Source organism: Erpetoichthys calabaricus, chromosome 14 (assembly GCF_900747795.2).
Source record: "Erpetoichthys calabaricus chromosome 14, fErpCal1.3, whole genome shotgun sequence".
In the NCBI taxonomy this organism is placed as follows: domain Eukaryota; kingdom Metazoa; phylum Chordata; class Cladistia; order Polypteriformes; family Polypteridae; genus Erpetoichthys; species Erpetoichthys calabaricus.
The window spans coordinates 31,196,003-31,216,291 of NC_041407.2; the positions used below are offsets into that span (position 1 = coordinate 31,196,003).

At 39.9% G+C, this 20,289-nt stretch overlaps 1 protein-coding gene across 3 annotated transcripts in view; it reads left to right on the top strand.

Moving 5' to 3' along the window:
• Positions 1-20,289, top strand: part of LOC114664886 (caskin-2-like) — a 309,053-nt gene that overhangs the window by 35,772 nt on the left and 252,992 nt on the right. For all 3 annotated transcript variants that reach the window (XM_028819182.2, XM_051936226.1, XM_051936225.1), the window contains exon 3: positions 9,676-9,727. In XM_028819182.2, coding sequence (XP_028675015.2) covers positions 9,676-9,727 — 52 coding nt within the window. The remainder of the gene's footprint in view (positions 1-9,675; positions 9,728-20,289) is intronic.

Consider the following 20,289-nt stretch of genomic DNA (forward strand, 5'->3'; position numbering starts at 1 on the left):
CTGATCGGGATTTATGTAGTGGAAGAACGTGAAAGTTTGCGTACGTACAGATTCCTGCATCTGGATTTTTCTGTGTGTACACACATTCCCACTTTTGTGCTTACGCCATGTTATAGTGTGAGTTCTACGCACGCCATTATACATGAGGCCCCTGGATGTCCACGGAAGACAACAGTGGTGGATGATCACAGAATCATTTCCATGGTGAAGAGAAGCCCCTTCACAACGGCCAACCAAGTGAACAACACTCTCCAGGGGGTAGGCGTATCGATATCCAAGTCTACCATAAAGAGAAGACTGCATGAAAGTAAATACAGAGAGTGCACTGCAAGGTGCAAGCCAGTCATAAGCCTCAAGAATAGAAAGGCTAGATTAGACTTTGCTAAAGAACATCTAAAAAAGCCAGCACAGTTCTGGAAAAACATTCTTTGGACAGATGAAACTAAGATCAACCTCTACCAGAATGATGGCAAGAAAAAAGTATGGAGAAGGTGTGGAACAGCTCATTATCCAAAGCATACCACATCATCTGTAAAACACGGTGGAGGCAGTGTGATGGCATGGCCGTGCATGGCTGCCAGTGGCGCTGGGACACTAGTGTTTATTGATGATGTGACACAGGACAGAAACAGCCGAATGAATTCTGAGGTGTTCAGAGACATACTATACTGCCTGCTCAAATCCAGCTAAATGCAGTCAAATTGATTGGGCAGCGTTTCATGATACAGATGGACAATGACCCAAAACATATATCCAAAGCAACCCAGGAGTTTATTAAAGCAAAGAAGTGGAAAATTCTTGAATGGCCAAGTCAGTCACTTGATCTTAACCCAATTGAGCATGCATTTCACTTGTTGAAGACTAAACTTCAGACAGAAAGGCCCACAAACAAACAGCAACTGAAAGCCGCTGCAGTAAAGGCCTGGCAGAGCATTAAAAAGGAGGAAACCCAGCATCTGGTGATGTCCATGAGTTCAAGACTTCAGGCTGTCATTGCCAGCAAAGGGTTTTCAACCAAGTATTAGAAATGAACATTTTATTTCCAGTTATTTAATTTGTCCAATTACTTTTGAGCTCCTGAAATGAAGAGATTGTGTTAAAAAATGCTTTAGTTGCCTCACATTTTTATGCAATTGTTTTGTTAACCCCACTGAATTAAAGCTGAAAGTCTGCACTTCAACTGCATCTGAGTTGTTTCATTTAAAATTCATTGTGGTAATGTACAGTACCAAAATTAGAAAAAAGTTGTCTCTGTCCAGATATTTATGGACCTAACTGTACATCCCATTGACTCATTTGCTAATGATTTTACCAAAATGGTTTAACTAAAACCATTTGTAGGTTCCACATTACACAGCACAATTTACACACGTAGTTAAATCTTCTACATCCCTAGTAAACACAGATGGATGTTAATTTGCAGGATGGTACACCTAGGGCATTAGGTATCCACTTAGAAAGGACATTTTGATATATCAGTATTCTATTGTGGGCTTGATTTTTACCCCTAAATACTTCAAAATCTCAAGTGCTTTGAGTGGTTTGATTGAAAATGGTGGCGTTTATAAAAAAAATTGAAAATTGGCCAAAACTTTTTTTGGGTTGATATTTACCAATAATAATAATAATGCTATAGAAAGTGGGCTATTTTAAGGCACCCTATCTTTTTTGTATGCTCAGTGCAACCAGGCTGCCATTTGAATGCTACCAGCACAACAGTGCCCCTTGCCAAGTGCGTGGACAGACAAATGAACAAGAGTGTTTTGATAAGGGAAAAGAATCAGGATGATCTATGGTGTGATTTCTGAACTGGAAGAAGGAGGGTGTACTGAAGCTGAAGCAATATATGGTTACATGCTGTAATGCACTATGCCCAAAACAAGCTGCGACCAATGGTGTTGGCATAGCTCAGAAGAGTGGGGATGGACACAGCATTAAAGTGCATTTGTGCAACACCAAGGGGGACCCAGTAAATAAATCAAGGTAAACTACATTCAATGTTGCTTTTATACAAGTAACATCTACATGTTTTTCATATGAAGGCCATCACAAAACATAATCGCAAAAAGAACATTGCACAATACCTTGGCAAGCTCTGTAAACCCTGTATTTCATTGAAGGACACGTGTGGGGCAATTGGACTGTTTTTCTAGTGCCTTTTGCCATTACCCAATTACCTCAAATTGACTTAACTCAAAATAAAATGTTGTTAAAGCTTTAAAAATTGTTTTTGGGAAAATTGGTCATTACACAGAGACTTTAAATTGATTGAGCTGACAATGAGCATGTTTATAGCCTTTCCATGCCTGTTTTCTATTATAGTTAACATACTTTTTTGGATGTCATGATAACTTGATTCATTAATGTTTAAACCAAGTGATCTAATCTCATTGGCATATAATCATCACTCATTATGATGTCATGCAGCCATGTTGCACAGAGGACAAGTTTATCCAAATTAGGTGATTTTTAACATTTTTCTAATGGGGTGGGGGATGAGGTTGGCTTTTTTTACTGACATTATGTGGCATTTCAGCATAGAAAAAACACTGCAATATACAAACCTGATTAAAAAAAAAATAAAAAAAGAAAGTTACATTTTCAAAACTGAGACCAGCAACAAGACAAAGTTTTAAAACCAGGCAAAAAATCTGATTCGTTTTTTGCAATGATCAGGGATCACAAACCTCCCATTCCCCTTTTTACTCCATGTCCATCTCGACTGCTAATATCTCAAGATTATCTGGAACATCTTCCAGGCAAAGTCTAGCCCTGGCAGTGTAGAAAGGACAAACTACCCTTTGTCTACACTCTTCACACTTTATAGTGCTGGGAAGGACTGTCAACTAAATAGGAGGTTCACAGATTATCCTTATGAAAAGTGTTAGGACCTGTTTATATACTTCATGCTCTGAATGCAAATGTGCACGCTTAATGGCTGCCACGGGTTTCCAGCATTCATTTAACAAGTCCTCTGAACACATCCTGAGAAATTAACGCAACATGTGTGCGAGTTAGATAGAATACTTTATTAATCCCCAAGGGGAAATTCACATACTCCAGCAGCAGCATACGGATACAAACAATAATAATTAAAGAATGATAAAAACACAGTGCAAGTTAAAAAGTGCAAGGCAGGTATAACAGTCAATAACATTGTATAATGTTATCTCTGTCTGAAGATACTGTTCAGTGGATGCAGTGGATTCTCCATGATTGACAATAGCCTGCCCGTCGCTCCGTCACAGATGTCAAACTGTCCAACTCTGTGCCTACAGTAGAGCCTGCCTTCCTCACCAGTTTGTCCAGGCCTGAGGTGTCCCTCTTCTTTATGCTGCCTCCCCAGCACACCGCCGCGTAGAAGAGGGTGCTCACCACAACACAACCGTTTGATAGAACATCTGCAGCATCTTATTGCAGATGTTGAAAGACGCCAGCCTTCTAAGGAAGTATAGCCGGCTCTGTCCTCTCTTGCACAGAGCATCAGTATTGGCAGTCCAGTCCAGTCCAGTTTATCATCCAGCTGCACTCCCAGGTATAGATCTGTACCCTCTCCACACAGTCACCTCTGATAATCATGGGGTCCGTGAGGGGCCTGGGCCTCCTAAAATCCACCACCAGCTCTTTGGTTTTGCTGGTGTTCAGTTGTAGGTGGTTTGAGTCGCACCATTTAACAAAGTCCTTGATTAGGTTCCTATACTCCTTCTCCTGCCCACTCCTGATGCAGCCCACAATAGCAGTGTCGTCAGCGAACTTTTGCATGTGGCAGGATTCCGAGTTGTATTGGAAGTCCGATTGTATATAGGCTGAACAGGACCGGAGAAAGCACAGTCTCCTGCGGCACTCCTGTGCTGCTGACCACAATGTCAGACCTGCAGTTCCCGAGACACACATACAGTGGAACCTCGGTTCACGAACGTCTCTGTACATGTACAACTCAGTTTACGACCAAAAAGTTCGCCAAACTTTTGCCTCGGTTCACGACCACACACTCGGTATACGAACAAGCCAGTTTCCCTTTCGGTTTGTGTGTGCTGATGATTTCCACACGTGTTGCATTATCGGTCAGATGTGCGTGCGTGCTTTTGCTGTGAACTCTATGTGCTCTATTTCATTTCCCTTCTGGTTCGTACGCGCCGATTACTGTATTTAAGCATGTGTTCAGCCTCTCCCTGTTCATTGTTCTCAGTCAGACGTGCGTGCTTTACCTGTGAACTCTGTGCTCTACAGTATTTCGTGTGCTTTTGCAGTTAACCATGGCTTGTAAGCAAGTGAAGAGTGGTGAGAAGAAAGTTTTGCGAAAATTGAAATCGAAGTAAAGAAAGAAATTATTGAAAAGTATGAGCGTGGCGTTCGTGTTATTGATCTTGCTGCCGAGTACAAGAAGTCAAAACCTACGATGTTGCAAAAGGAGTTACAACATTAACCAGGCAGAGGCCTCAAGTGCTGGAAGAGGTGGAAAAACTGTTTACCAGTTTACCATTTACCAATTTGAGAACCCTTGTGCTTTCAAGTAGCACAATGTAAACAAAGCCAGACTGCCAGTGATGTGGAGGGCAAACACGAATGGTTGGGTCACAAGGACTTTGTTTTTGGAATGGCTGCACGAGGCTTTCGCTCCCACCAGCTAAACAGCTAAAAACACCAGAAACCCAAGAAATCATGAGAGAAAACACCTGAAGGAAAACATCCCTCCATCGCGGAGCCAGACTCTCCCTCAAAACTGTAACCTCCTGTCCACCCATTTTCTCCTCACTTCATGCCAGACCTCGACTCATGCAAGGTTAGTTTTCTTGGTGGTTTATGGTTAGTTTTTCTATTACAGATTTTTCAAATGTTCCTTTTTTTTTCCCCTGTGTTTAAAACTCATTAAAAAAAAGTGTTTGTACAGCGATCGGTTGCAAGGCTATAGCACGAACTCCTGTAAATGTTACTTTCTTGGTTGCTTGTGGTTGGTTTTTAAATAAAGTTCGGATTTGTTCAAATGTTCATTTTTTCCCCCTGTGCTTAAAACTCATTAAAAAAAAGTGTTTATACAGCAATCGGTTGCAAGGCTATAGCGCAAACTGCTGCAGTGTAACAGAGAGAGAGCAGGCTCGTGTGCTGATGAGAGAGAGAGAGAGAGAGAGAGAGAGAGAGAGAGAGAGAGAGAGAGAAGGCTCGCGTGCTGATGAGAGAGAGGGCACGTGCAGCTGAGAGTGAGCGAGCCTGCTCGTGCAGCTGAGCAGGGAGCCTGGGTGTTTGTGTCAGTGTTATTCAATGTGTTTACATTAGTTTACTATTACACTGTGCATTCTATGGAGTAATTAACTATATTTGTGCTTAAAAATCTTTAAAAAAAAAATTATATATATATTTACATACAGTTCGTACGGTCTGGAACGGATTAATTGTATTTACTTACAATCCTATGGGGGAAATTGCTTCGGTTCACGACCAAATCGGTTTACGACCAGAGGTTTGGAACGAATTATGGTCGTGAACCGAGGTTCCACTGTACACAATCCATTCCACCAGGTATGAATCTACTCCCATCTCTGTCAGCTTGTCCCTAAGGAGCAGAGGTTGGATGGTGTTGAAAGCGCTAGAGAAGTCCAGAAACATAATTCTTACTGGACCTCTGCCTCTGTCCAAGTGGGAGAGGGATCGGTGTAGCATGTAGATGATGGCATCCTCCGCTCCCACCTTCTCCTGGTATGCGAACTGCAGAGGGTCGAGGGCGTGGCAGACCTGTGGCCTCAGGTGGTGAAGCAGCAGCTGCTCCATGGTCTTTATCACATGTGACGTCAGGGCGACAGGCCGGAAGTCATTCAGCACACTAGGACATGATACGTTTGGGACTGGGTGGGGTGATGCAAGATGTTTTCCAGAGCCTTGGGACTCTCCCCTGTTCCTGGCTCAGGTTGAAGATGCGCTGTAAGAGGACTCCCCAGCTCCAATGCACAGGCTTTCAACAGTCATGGCGATACTCCATCTGGACCCACTACTTTGCTGGCACGAAGTCTTCTCAGCTCTCTGCTTACCTGGGCTGCTGTAATTGTGGGTGGGGGAAAACTCTCTCCTATGCTGGTATCAGCAGAAGGATTAGTGGAGGATGTAATTCTCTGAGGAGAGAGTGGGTTAGGGTGGTCAAACCTGCTAAAAAAGTTGTTCATCAGGTTTGCTTTCTCCCTGTCTCTCTTGATGGAGGCACCTGCTTCGAGCTGCAGCCAGTGAATCTCTTCATCCCATCCCACACTTCCTTCATGCTGTTATTCTGCAACTTTTGCTCCAGTTTTCTCCTGTACTGCTTCTTTGCCGCCCTGAGATGGACACGGAGTTCCTTCTACACGTGTTTGAGCTTATGCTGATCACCGCCTTTAAAAGCCCTTTCCTTCATGTTCAAAAGGCCCTTAATGTCACTTGTAATCCTTGGATTGTTGTTAGCATAGCAGCGTGATGTTCTAACTGGAACTACAATGTCCATACAGAAGTTGATGTAGTCAACAACCTCCTCAATGTTCTCACTATGTGACCCCTGGAAGATATCCCAGTCCGTAGTTCCAAAGCAGCCTCTCAGAGCCTGCTCTGCCTCAGGGGTCCACTTCCTGAATGAGCGTGTGGTTGTAGGTAGCTCCCTCACTCTTGGTTTGTAGTGAGGCTGAAGCAGAATCAGGTTATGATCTGCTTTCCCAAGTGCAGGCAGTGGGGTGGTGCTGTATGCATCCGTAACATTTGCATACAGTAGGTCAATAATCCCATTTTCCCGGGTGTTACAGTTCACATACTGTGAGAAGTCAGGTAATGTTTTGTCCAGCGTCGCATGGTTAAAATCTCCAGGGATTAGCACAAGCACCTCGGGGTGCTGTGTTTGTAGTTTAGCAAGTGGATGATGTCACCCGCTATCTCCACGTCCGTGCGAGAAAGGATGTAAACAATAACAACAAGGACGTGTCTAAACTCTCTGGGCAAGTAATAAGGACGCAGACTTACGGCTAACAGTTTGATGTCCCTGCAGCAAGTGGAGATTTTGACGTTTACATGTTCAGGGTTGCACCACCTTGTGTTCACATAGATAGCGAGTGCTCCTCCTTTCTGCTTCCCGTAGGTATTTGCGTCTCTGTCTACTCTAACTGTGCTAGACCCGGGTAGCTCCACGTTAGCATCTGGGATGCTAGTTGTTAGCCATGTTTCACAAAAACACAACAAACTGCATTCTGTATAGTTCCTGACATTTTCCACCAGCGCAGCCAGCTCATCTATATTATTTGGTATTGAGTTCACATTTCCCAGGATCACAGAAGGCACCGAAGGCTTGTATCGCTACTTCCTCGCTAGCTGCTTAGCCTTTAGGTTAGCGCCGGCTCTGCTGCCACAATACGGCCGCCTTACCTCGTCAGTTAAATAGGGAACCACACCAGCATGGGCCTTTGTTCTCAGCCCTAGAAGTTGACTACCTAAATAGATGAGTCTCGGCGTGTAAAAATCCATGTCCAAGTAGTAAAAAGTGTCCAGGAAACGAAAACGAGTCCACATAAAAGAAAGTGGTAGGAGTGATCAGAGAGAGAGAGAGAAAAAGGTAGAAAGATCAAGTCCTATAAAGATAAAATCCTACACGGAGCTGCTGGAAAGGCTGCCATTCACGGCGGCGCCTGACTAATAGTGTTGCAGTACCAACAAAAAATTGGGGGGCGCAGTTTGTTCAAGTTGGAACGTGACGTCAGAGTCTCCGTTTACTATCAACTTATGTCCGCAAGCCGCTTTGCAGATCCTGCAGGGTCGCTGTGCATGCTTCGATATTTGAATGGTTGGATGTGGTGAAGCAAAATGCCGACATACAAATGTATTCGTGGTGCTTTTTAAGCATCACATATTCCCCAACATAATGCTGCGATACACTTTAAAGGTCTTGCATACAATTTCCAGTGCCATCTTTTTTTTTTTCACCTTCACAACAGTATCAAATACATGGTAGCGTATTTGAACCACAGAGAAAAAAATTTGGGACATGGTGAAAAGGTCTATTTTGTGATTAAAATGAAAATTTTGGATTTAATCTTGAAATTCCCACTTTAATCTTGTAGTTTATTTTGTCATTAAGGTAGCCCGTCATAAATGTCATCTTAAAACTAACCCAACTGTTAATTGCTACGTGCTTCTGGGGCTTCCTCCTGCACTGACAGCAGTGGCGGGCAGCGGTTACCATACACATTAAAGTTATGATATTCCAGCTCTATGCATGTTTAGTATCCTTAGATTTATAGTTGATATCACTTTCATGATGAAATGCATTAAAGTATGTATATTACGTTTTACAGATAAATCATTAACTTTTAAATATTTAAATAATGAATACTGTTAATAATTACACTTGTGTGGGCAGCATGGTGGTGGGGTGGTAGCGCTGCAGCCTTGCTAGGAGTCAGATCCCTGGTGTTCCCTGCCTGGAGTTTGAATGTCTTCCTAATGGGTTTCCAGAATGTGCTCTGGTTTCCATCCAAGGCTATGCAGGTTTGGAGATTTGGTGATACTAAAATGACGCTAGTGTATGTGTGTGCTTGTACTCGCCTTGTGATGAGCTGATGTCCTGTCCAGGGATCGTCTCTACCTTACTGGAATGGGCACATCCCTGGATTGATGGATGTAATCATTAAACTTGCATCCTTTTCAGAGATATTGTGGCAAGGTGTCCTCGGAATTTAATGGATGTTTTGGGCAATTCACAACACAGCAAAGATGAATGTTATTTTCTCACTGTGATGATATCTTGCACTGCCATCTGGTGGAATCTTCCAGATTTACATAAAGTACGAGCACAAGTATAAATAGTGCACTGCCTCCATAGCAGAAGCATCTGCAGGAGCATGCATCACGTCAAGTATTAACCCGGCCTAAGACTTTCTTACCTCTGGTTACCCATTATGGATGTGTCTGGGCATTTGCGCCCCTGGTTCTTCCTGCATAAATGACAAACACTGAAGCATTCAAAGTCCTCAAACACATACACTATTGTTTTCATTGTGCTCCAGGAGTGCTTGGTATGAGGAGACCAATATAGTGTAGAAATAAAATTTTAATAGTTGGTCAGTCTTGTATAAACTAGCAGGGCAATTTCCTGGCTCAGTGTTTTAAAACTTTTTTTTTTCCCCTAAGTGTCTGATTCCAGTCTTTTTTGAATGCTTAGATTGATATAAGTGACTTTCCTTCTAGTCATTTAGGTGAAGAATGCATGTTTTTATATTTCTTGTACTTTATATTTCTCTTAATGTAGCCCAGTTACCCTTACTGCCCTCTCCATTTAGCCTTAACTCAATATAGAGTACCTGTCGCAGAAGAAAATTTCTTCTCTGGAATAGTTTCAACCCCCCCCCCCCCCCCCCCCCCCAAACCAAAAGTACCCTGACAAATCAATCATGCAATTCAGATGTTTAAAGTAATCTGCTACCCGAAGGTATTAATATTTAGCTTATACAGCCCTAAAGCAATTTTAGGTATGGGGTGTTTTATTTTGTAATTTATGATATTTTGGATCTTTCTAAATTATAATCTGTTTAAGAACATACTGACTGTGGTATGTAAGTGAAAGAAAGTGAAGTCAGAATAATAAACACATTTATTTTAGTTACTAGATATATTTACTTTTTTCATGTAAATATAAAAGAGTTCATGTACATTTGCTTCTTTTATTGATTTCAGAGTTGCTGGGCTCTGCAAAGAGGCTGAATATCAACTACCAGGACTCTGATGGGTTAGTAAATTGTGTTTTTCTTTAATTTGGCTTATGTGTTTTCTAATTTATTTATCATGTGAAGTATATTTCATCAACATGTTCAAGCAAACACTAGTGAATTTTGTGGTAAAGGAATACATACATCAGTTGTCTATAATTCTGTACATTTAAGACCAAAAGAATTGTCAAGGTCCAAGAATATTTTAGTGTGCTTGAATTGAGCAGTGTAAGCAAAAAAGACAAAAAGGACAAATTTCGCACCATTATGGATCTGACAACATATTAACTCATTGTTATTCTTAACATCACCACAGGTTAAATAGCAGCCACTGTGTCATTTTGGCCAAATACCTGACTTTTGTGTCAATGAAGTTCTAAAGAAGTCAATGTTGGGCCAGTACCCTTTTGTAAATGAATAAATTGATTCTGATAAAATGTAATTTACTCTTTGGCAGGAGCTATAGTTAACATTCTTAATGTTGGAACAAATGATACATATAAGGGGCAGTCTGGCAGTTCTGAGGAGCATTAGAAACATTTTCACAGAAACAGAGCATTCAGCCCAACAAAGTTCACCAGTCCTATCTGCTTAATTTCTCCAATATTATCATTAGATTGAGTTTTGAATGTCACTAAATTCTTACTCTGTACCACACTACTTGGTAATTTATTCTATGTGTTTATGGTTTTTTGTGTGAAGAAAACGTTTGAAACTTTTGTGCGTAATTTACCTTTACCAAGATTCCAACTGTGTCTTTCTGGTCCTGTCGAACTTTTTCTAAAGACTTGAATATTCTGTATGAATTCCTATCATAATTTTAAAAACTTCAATCATGTCACATTTGCTTAAACTGAGAAGGCTCAACTCCTTTAATCTTTCCTCATAACTCATACACTGCAGTCCTATAATCAGCCTATTTGCTCCTCTTTGGACTTTTTCTAGTGCTGCTATGTCTAAGCATAACCTCATTTTACTGTACTCTATACATTGTGCTATATAACCTAACATTGTTATGCTTCTTAATGAATTCTGAACACTGTCTGGATGTTGAGAGTAATAAGTCCACTATGACTCACGAGTACTACATATATGGGGTACTTTCAATTTTCAGACCTACCATTGTGTATTCAAGAGTAAAGTTTCTTTTTCCTGTGTGTGTTACCTTATATTTACTTACAGTAAATTTTATCAGCTGCAAATCTACCCAAGCCTGCATTCTGTTCAGGTCTCTCTCTAATTATTCAACTGATTCTAGATTATCTGCCAGTTCACCTAGTATGGTATCATCTGCAAACTTAACTAGCTTATTCCTTATATATCTATCTAGATCGTGTGTGTGTGTGTATATATAGTTAAAACATAGCAGCAGCCCTAGTAGTGATCCCTGAGGGACACCACTTTTAACATTACCTAATTCTGATAAGGTTTCGCGCACTATAACCCTTCCTATTTTTAATGAATTTTCCACCAATTTTCACACTATAACCTGAATTCCCACCTTTTAGTTTGATACCCATCCTATCTCATGGGGCCATATCTAATGCTTTCTGAAAAACAAAAAAAAAATGTGTCTGATCGCATCTTTTTATTACTTCCTCATAGAATTCCAGCTTAGTAAATTCAGTAAAATTATTTTGCTTGCCATGTGTTGATCAATCTTTTCCTTAATAATTCCTTCAATACTGTTACCCGTGATAGACGTTAAGCTTATTGGCCTATAGGTACTTGCATCTGCTCAATCACACTTTTCATATAACAGGATAATATTTGCTGTTTTCCAGTCCATATGCATTTCTTTAGTGTGCAGTGTTTTTCAGTGACACTTATTTTGTCAAGTAAGTCTCATTTGCTCGTTTGCTCCATTGACCTGGCTCATTCTCAGTTGTGAGTATTGATGCCATAGGAACAGTACAGTGCCAAGACTGTGGACACATGAGGCATCCCAGTTCCCAATTTTTTTTACATACCGAGAATAATAAACATACAGAATATATTACAAATTATCATAGTGTAGAATTTTTCAGTTTAAGGAAACAGAGATGACATGACAAGTGTTTAATATTATGAATGGAATTAGTACATTGGATTGCTGCTGTAACTTTAAAATACATTCTACAACAATAACACGGTTGGAAAGTTAAGGACAGATTTTCCACAAATGTTTGAAAGTTGTTCTTGAAGAACCATTGACACATGCAATAAATTACCAAGTAGTTGATGAACTTTAAATCTTGTTGTTTTGAAGGATGTAGGTGTATACCTTGTTTAAAATAGTTACTCCTTAATGTGATAAGCATTAGAAATAAAATGCATGACCTATAGGCAACTATAGGCAACAGTATTGACTTGTGAATTACAGAATCATGGCTAAATGAGAGTACCAGAGAGAAATGTAATATTAGTGGCTACACATGCTTCAGGAGAGACAGACAATAAAGGAAATGGGGAGGGGTGTGGCACTGTATGTGAAAAATAATATTCAGGCCCACATATTCAATATGGAAGAAGGAGACATGTCATAATGTTTGTGGGTTAAGCTAGTAAAGAAGAAAGGCGGCAATCTAGTTAGTGGATTTTGCTACAGTCTGCCAAATTCTGATATTTAACCAAATAAGATATATTTGTAACAAAGGGGACGCAGTGGTCATGAGTGATTTTAACTTTCTGAACATTTTTGGGATGCCTCTATTGAGAATACAAAAGATTAAATTGAAATGGTGCAGATGGCAAATTACTTTTTTTCACATGGTTTGTTTAAAGGCAACACATGGTGACGCCTGTCTAGATCTCGGTATAGTCATTAACACTAGAATTACCAGAGCCTACGAAAAAACTTGTAGATTCAGCCCACCATCCGTTCGCACCTCTCCGTCAACGTCTTTTGTCCTGTAAATGTGCCGATAAAGACAAGCAGCAAGCAGCCTGCTATTCTATCCCCCCACAGCTACAGAACGTGCATTTCGGCACATTTACAGGACAAAAGACGCTGACGGAGAGGTGCGAACGGATTTAAGGTGGGCTGGATCTACGAGTTTTTTCGTAGGCTCTGGTAATTCTAGTGAAATTTGAAGGGATGGTAGACATTGAGGAGACAGCAAAAACAATTCAAAATGACCTGGACAACCTTCAGAACTGGGCAAACACCTGGAAAATGCAGTTTAATACAGAATGGTGCAAAGTGCTGCTCTTGGGCAAAAGGAACATCAATTATAAATACAAGACAGGAGACACTGTCATACAGGAAGCAACTTCTGAAAAAGGATTTAGGGTTTTTTCTTGATGTAGCATTTTCATTGACTAAGCAATGCACAGAAGCAAATTAAAGGGCAAATAAAATGTTATATCATAAAAACAGTTGAATTTAAGTCAAGGGATGTTATGCTCAAACTATATAATGCTTTCGGAACACCGCATCTGGAGTGTTGTGTTCAGTTTTGGTCACCATGGTACAAGAAAGACATAGCAGCGTTTGAAGCTGTGCAGAAGATAATAACCAAGTGCATCCCAGGACTTAAGGACATGTTCTACTGACAGTTGTGAGACACTGGAACAAACTACCAAGACATGTAGTTGAAACAGAAACTTTGACAAACTTTAAGGAGATTGTGAATGAGATGATGGGGCAGCTTAGCTATTAACTGAACAAAAGACCTGATAGAGTGACAGGTCTCCTCTCGTTTGTCAAATTACTTATATTCTTATACGACGATAATAGAAATTGGCAAGTGTATGTTAAGTCTAGGTGTGTACAATAAATCAAAATTTCTATTCAATGTTTAAGAAAAATATTGTCAGCACTTTTATTAAATTTTCTACAATTTCTTCTGAACTTTAGGTTAAATCCACAAAATTTCCAGTGATCTTTCTATGTCAACTCAGTTCATGTTGCTTGGTGATGATGAGCGAATATATTCGCAGCACAACAATTTTTTTTGAAAAGTCTTGCTTCCTGAAAAGTTTTTGCTGATTGTGACAGGGTACCTACTGGGTTTTACTGCATCACGTAGGAACTCTGAGATATAGACATTTATATGTTTACTGACAGTAATGCATTTAGTCACGTTTATGTTTCGCATGAGCTATTAAATTCAACAGAATTAAAAGTGTTTTGCTCCTGATTTTCTTTTGTATTCAATGTCTGGTTTTCACGTTGCATTGTCCAACAGTAGTCAGCAAGCATTGATGGATTCCAGTTGCCCTGGTATTGTTTCAGTGTCGTAGCAATATTCGTAGCAATGTCCTGGTGAAACCTTCCACCATGTTCGTCACTGACAGCACCGAGATGTGCGGGGAAGAAGTCCAAGTGTGAGTGGCGGAAATGAATCTTGAGTGACATGTTGCATTTCATTGTCTTGTATGCTTTGAAAAGTTTGTCTACCAGCTGAATGTGGTTTGGGGCGCTGTAATTGCCCAGAAAATTGTCAACAACATCTATGAAGGCTTTCCAGGCAATTTTTTCCTGCCCAACTAACAGATCTTCAAACCGCTTGTCACTCATAACATGTCTGATCTGGGGGCCAACAAAAATGCCCTCTTTGATCTTGGCTTCAGTTATTCTTGGGAACATCTGTCTTAAATAACGAAAACCTTCACCTTCCTTGTTCAGTGCTTTCACTAAATTCTTCATGAGTCCCAGTTTTATGTGAAGAGGAGGCAAAAATATCTATGCCGGGTCGACAAGCGATTCATGTGCCACATTTTTCTGTCCTGGAACTAACTTTTTACGGAGTGGCCAGTTCTGTCGAGAATAGTGCGGCTCTTTGGCACGGCTTTCCCATTCACAGATGAAACAACAGTACTTTGTATAGCCGAGCTACAGTCCTAGTAACAGAGCAACGACTTTAAGATCTCCACAGATATTCAAATTGTACCTGCTATACTGGACGTGCTTCAGCAATAGTTCCATATTCTCATACGTTTCTTCCATGTGTGCTGCATAGCCAACAGGTACTGAAGGATAAATGTTGCCATTGTGTAGCAGAACAGCTTTCAGGCTTAACATTGACGAATCAAGGAAGAGACGCCACTCTTCCGGGTTGTGATCATAACCTAAGGCCGAGGACAATCCTTCAATGTCACAACAGAAACGGAGACTGTCGACTTGTGCAAAAAATTTGGTTAAATCATGATGTTGGCCTCGAAACACATAAATGTTCGTACCTGCTGACAGCAAACACCATTCCTGCAGTCTCGAACCCAGCAGCTCGGCTTTTGCTTTTGACAGACAAAAATCTCTGACCAAATCATTCAATTCAGACTGTGTTATCAGATGTGGATCGCCTGATGAGCACGGTTCAAAATCCGCGGCAATGTCACTGTCAGGACCTTGCATTGCAGTTTCTTCATCTGGTTCGTCTAAGGTCCAATCCTCTGGTGGTTTCGGAATTGGAAGACTGTCGTCAAGTGGCACGGGTCTCATTGCTCAAGGCAGATTAGGATATTCAATTGACTTCTTGTTTTTGGCAGAGAAACCAGACACATTAGTCAAACAGAAGTAACAGTCCGTCACATGGTCTTTCTTAGTGCTGGGCGGTATACCGGTTCATACCGAAAACCGTTTTTTATTTTTTTTATGATATGGATTTTTCTTATACCGCAACACCGGTTTTAATTGCCTAAACGACGTTCGAAACGTGGCGCAGCGGGAAACTGTTCAAGTGGGGACCTTTTTCACTGCTACACCGCTAAACACAGATTTGTTGCACTAGGGCTCTTTTTCACTGCTACACCACCAAATAGGTAGCGGTAGCATAGGTATTGCGCGGTGAAAATGGACAGAGAACATTCCGAAACTGAAGCCGACAATAAAGTTGAACATGATGACACAGAAGAACTTTTGCCGAAAAAAAGGAATCACGTCTGTCACCTGGAGACACTTTAGCTTTAAAAGGTCAGATGTGTAAATACTGTTTCTATACTACTGGATAATACTGCAAGCCAAGTTGTACTTGTTTTGTTTTCAATACAGTGTAATGTACCTGGGTACTGTGTAATAGTGTGACGACATGTTGACTTTATTCTCGACATTTCTACTTTATTCTCGCCGTTTATGTCAAGATTAAAGTGGACATGTTGACTTTATTCTCGTAATTTGTCATTAAAGTAGAACATCGTAAACTAAACTTCATCCTAAAATGAATATTTAATTTACTAGATTTTCTCAAACCCCATCATAAGTTATATAGCACATTAAATGCTTTGCTAAGTGATTCTTAAACTGACTTCTTCTTGCACTAAGAGGAGGCGCCGGCAGCGATCGCCGCACAGAATACATTCACTTCATGATCTTCCTGCTCTCTGAACATTTAGAATGCTAAGATAAATACTTAATATAATTTTCATGGTGAAATGCATTAAAGCATGCATTAATCATATGGGGGCACGATGGCGTGCCTGCCTTGCATTTGCATGTTTTTCTGGTGGGTTTACTCGGCGTGCTTCAGTTTCCTTTCAAAGTCATGTAGGATGTGGGGTTTTGTTGTGCTATATTGACCCTGCTAGTGTATGTTTTGCTCGTATTCATCCTGCGATGTGCTGGCGACTCGTTCAGAGATGGGCGCAACTCTGAATGGATGGCATAATTAAACATGTATAACAAAGATATTTTTAAAGTTCTGAACACACCGTGGGCTAAGTTTATAACTAGTTTTAATTTCACAAAGACGTTTATCGTGTGGTGATTGGTTATGTGGTGAAAGAAAAAGGAAGGATAGGAACTGGGGTTTTGGTACGTCAGATAGAGACAGCATGCATGTGATAAAGATAGCCCGTTCAGAAAAACATGCATTGAATTCTGTGTTCGTGTCTCCGACCAGCAGATCATAAACCCAACATTTACACAATATTTAAGTTAAACCTGCGCGATAGCTATTCATACATCCAGTTTTTTGGAGCCTCGTCACACCTGCCATAAAGTTCTCTACACTGAACATACACCTGAGGACCTCTTACTGCGAGGGAGCAGCACTACCGCCTCACTACCGTGCATGTGTAATACCTGCTTTAATGCATTTCATCATGAAAATGATATCAAGTATTTATCTTAGCATTCTAAATTTTCAGAAAGCAGGAATATCATGAAGTGAATGGATTCTGTATGGTGAGCGCTGTCTTCTCTTAGTGCGGAGGAAGTCAGTTTAAGAAGCATAGTGATTAACCACTGGGTCGGGGAACGTAACACAAAGCATTTAATGTGCTGCATTAATTTATGACGGGGTAAATTAAGTAATTGATTAAACATTGATTTTAGGAAGAAGTTTAGTTTACGACATTCTACTTTAATTATGAAGTAAACTATGAGAATAAAGTGGAAATGTCGACTTTGTTCTCGACATATAGTTTGTTTTTTTCTTCCCAGTATAGCTTAGCTTGAAGCAATGTCCATATTAATGCAGTTTGCCTAAATGATGGTTCAGTTGGTAAAGATGTCATCACCAAGTTGCACTTGTTTTATTTTATTTTAATTTGGTGAATACTGTGTAATGCACCTGGGCTTGAAGTCTTGAAGTAATAGTGCAACTATCAGTAATAATTCTATTATTTATTTTATTGTTATTATTTATTAGTTTAAATATTATGCAGTTTAATGATGATAAAGTTGTTTAAAAAGTCACTTTAACGTGTCAGTGGACAGAGATTGTTAACATTAATAGAAAGTGTAGTTGGTTTACAAAAAAATATTTACTATTTATTCCTTTTCTAAGACATATTCGGTGCAATACAATTTTTGACAAGTACTTCTGGATATTTTACTAAGTCTAACTGCCTCTTTGTATGGTTGAAAATATGTTGTCAAAATTATAGTTTGTTTTTGCAAAATTTGTTCAATAAAAAGGTTCTATATTTTGACTGCATCTGTCATGCAATGTGATACCTTCTCCATTAGTGCCACTCCCTTGAAAACTATCACTTTATGGGGCAATGCAAAACTGTATTAATACTTGTGTGCACATTAAAATGTTTTTTTTGTACAATGTACAATACTCTTGACAGTGGAATAGGTTATTCTTAGCCATTAATTGCAGTGGAAAATGTGGTTAACATCCACTCATGCATGGGGAAAAAAAATACCGTTGAATACCATGAAACCGGGGTAATTTAGAAAAGTACCGTGGTATAGAATTTTGGTCATACCGCCCACCCCTAGACTTTCTGTTCTCGCCATATCATCGGAACAGCAAATGGCATCGTCTTTCGAGTGTCTGAGCCAGGCTTTCAGACTGACAGCACATGTCGCACAGCAAATGTGAGGTGCCCATTCCTTGTCTTGATCACCAATTTTGCAGCCAAAATACAGATGATAAGCTTTCTTCACAACAGCAGTCATCCAATGTCTATGAGGCGCAAGTGTATATTCGTCACAGATATAACAGAATGTATTGCGGCTGTTACAACATTGATGAGACGTATCGCCCGACACCAAAACGTCTATAGCATCAAGTTTACTTACTGTTATATTGCTACAGATACTATACTTTACTATAGTGATACTATACATACACACTGACTGTCTATATTAACCAAATGAGCAGGATCGGTGTATGCAAGCCACCTTTATAGCATGCTGAGACAGTGTCAAGCTCGTTCATACCTACCCAGGATGTCAACTTCCACAGAACAGCTTCCATACTGGCCTGATTCAATGCCTGGACATGCCCAGGTTGCACAAACCGCTGTTGATAAGTCACTTATGGGAGCGAAAATGTTTGAATACAAATAAAAAAAAAAAACCATGACAAAACTGAAGATTTCTCTGAAACGGTACGTGATGGGTAAATTTTGATGTGATATTCGTGATCCACACCCAAACAGTGTTCAAGAAGCAAAAACTTTGTTGTGCTGTGAGTGGAAAACTTTAAAACAAGCAGGGTTACTGCTGCTGTGTACAAATGATTTGGTTTAAACCAGAATATGAGTCAGATAAACAACACTAACCAATAATTCACATCACACCAGAAGTCAGACATCCACACAGGATGAATCTTCATCCATCAGTTTAAAACTGTCTGCATTACTGTAACATTAGAAGTGGAAATAAAAACAGCAACCTTCGTAGTTTTCTTTTGTATGATTTGTTCAATGTTTGTATTTCATGTATGTACAGTATTTTTAATTTCGACTTTTCTTTTTTCATTTTGAGTTTGTATTTTTGCATGGCAAGTAAATTACGCTTCCTAAGTACAATAAATGATATTAAGCGTATAGGACATTCATTTTCAATTAACATTTAAAAAACTATAGCGACTTGAGTGTATGGGAGAAGTCCGTAGTAAGTTGGTGGTTGTTAGCCTAAAAAGAACTGTTAGTTTCTTCTTCAGCTGAACCCACTACCGCCTTCCTCTGACATTCCTCCATGCTGCACAGGTCTTCAGTGGCTCCGTGTGACCACGACTGCTTCATCCCAATACTAGCACATACACACACACACACACACACACCACTGCCCAAACCTTGCTCTGCTCTCTGGAAATACCCAGACTCCATGAGCACATCAGAGGCTTACTGTTGGCCACATAGCCAGGCCAAAGGAGTTTAAAAGTGGTGACACCCAGTTTAAGGAGTCTTTAAGTGCTGTGTCTGTGTGCTGCCCTTTGCAGCTCCTGTGAGAATGTTTTGTGGCTGGTTTCTCCACGTATCCTCACCTTCTCTGACAGTCTCTGGCCATCTGAGGAGCATGTCCCTCTTGGGTCTGGATCCAGAGTTGCTTCACTATGTTGTCTTGGTGATATCTAAATCTATTAAGATTACTGAAAAGAAGTGAAATTTACAGCCATAAACTGAGTATGTGCATGTTATAGGATAACAAAATATTAAATAATGAAATAAAGAATAATCTCTGTGTGGTTTTTATAATGTGGAATTTTGAAAGGGAGATTTTACTTTACTGTTCATTGTGATTGAAAATATAACTAATGTTTTACTCTATTTATACCGAAATATCACCACCCTCCTCAGAATTTTAAGCAGATTCTAACCTGGCCCTGCCCTGTAAATTACTTATGTATACGATTTGAGAAAAGGTGATGAAGAAGCAAATTATGGGCACTGGATCCAAAAAATCAATTGTCTGGCCGCAGATGCAGCACTTGTTATGCTGGTAAATGTTCTAAAATAGATACTATTATATATCATAGACTGTAATAGACAAGAAAAAGCTTATATATGCAAGTACATAATTTGGAACTGCTACAAATTATGTTAGTCATAAACAGTATGTATATAATAATACATATGCACATGTATTATGATCAGAGATTAGCATGGAAATTAAGAGGGTTGCTTTTATTTATGCAAAACAGTCACACACAGAGAGAGAGAGAGCTAAACTGGTAGACACAGATGTAATACATGCAATGGAAACTGAAATAATCCAAGTATCATTGATTTGTACTTTTGCACTTTATTAGAAAAGAAACTAGGTAATTACCACATAATGAATAAATATGAGCGTGAAAATAAATTGTTTTTAAGAAAAGCATACGCAAAGGTATTCGTGAATTTCAATTGTTAGTTATAAGGGGGCTTCTTGCAGCCCAAAACCTTAGACACAACCACACAGGCACCAGTCCCAATAAATACT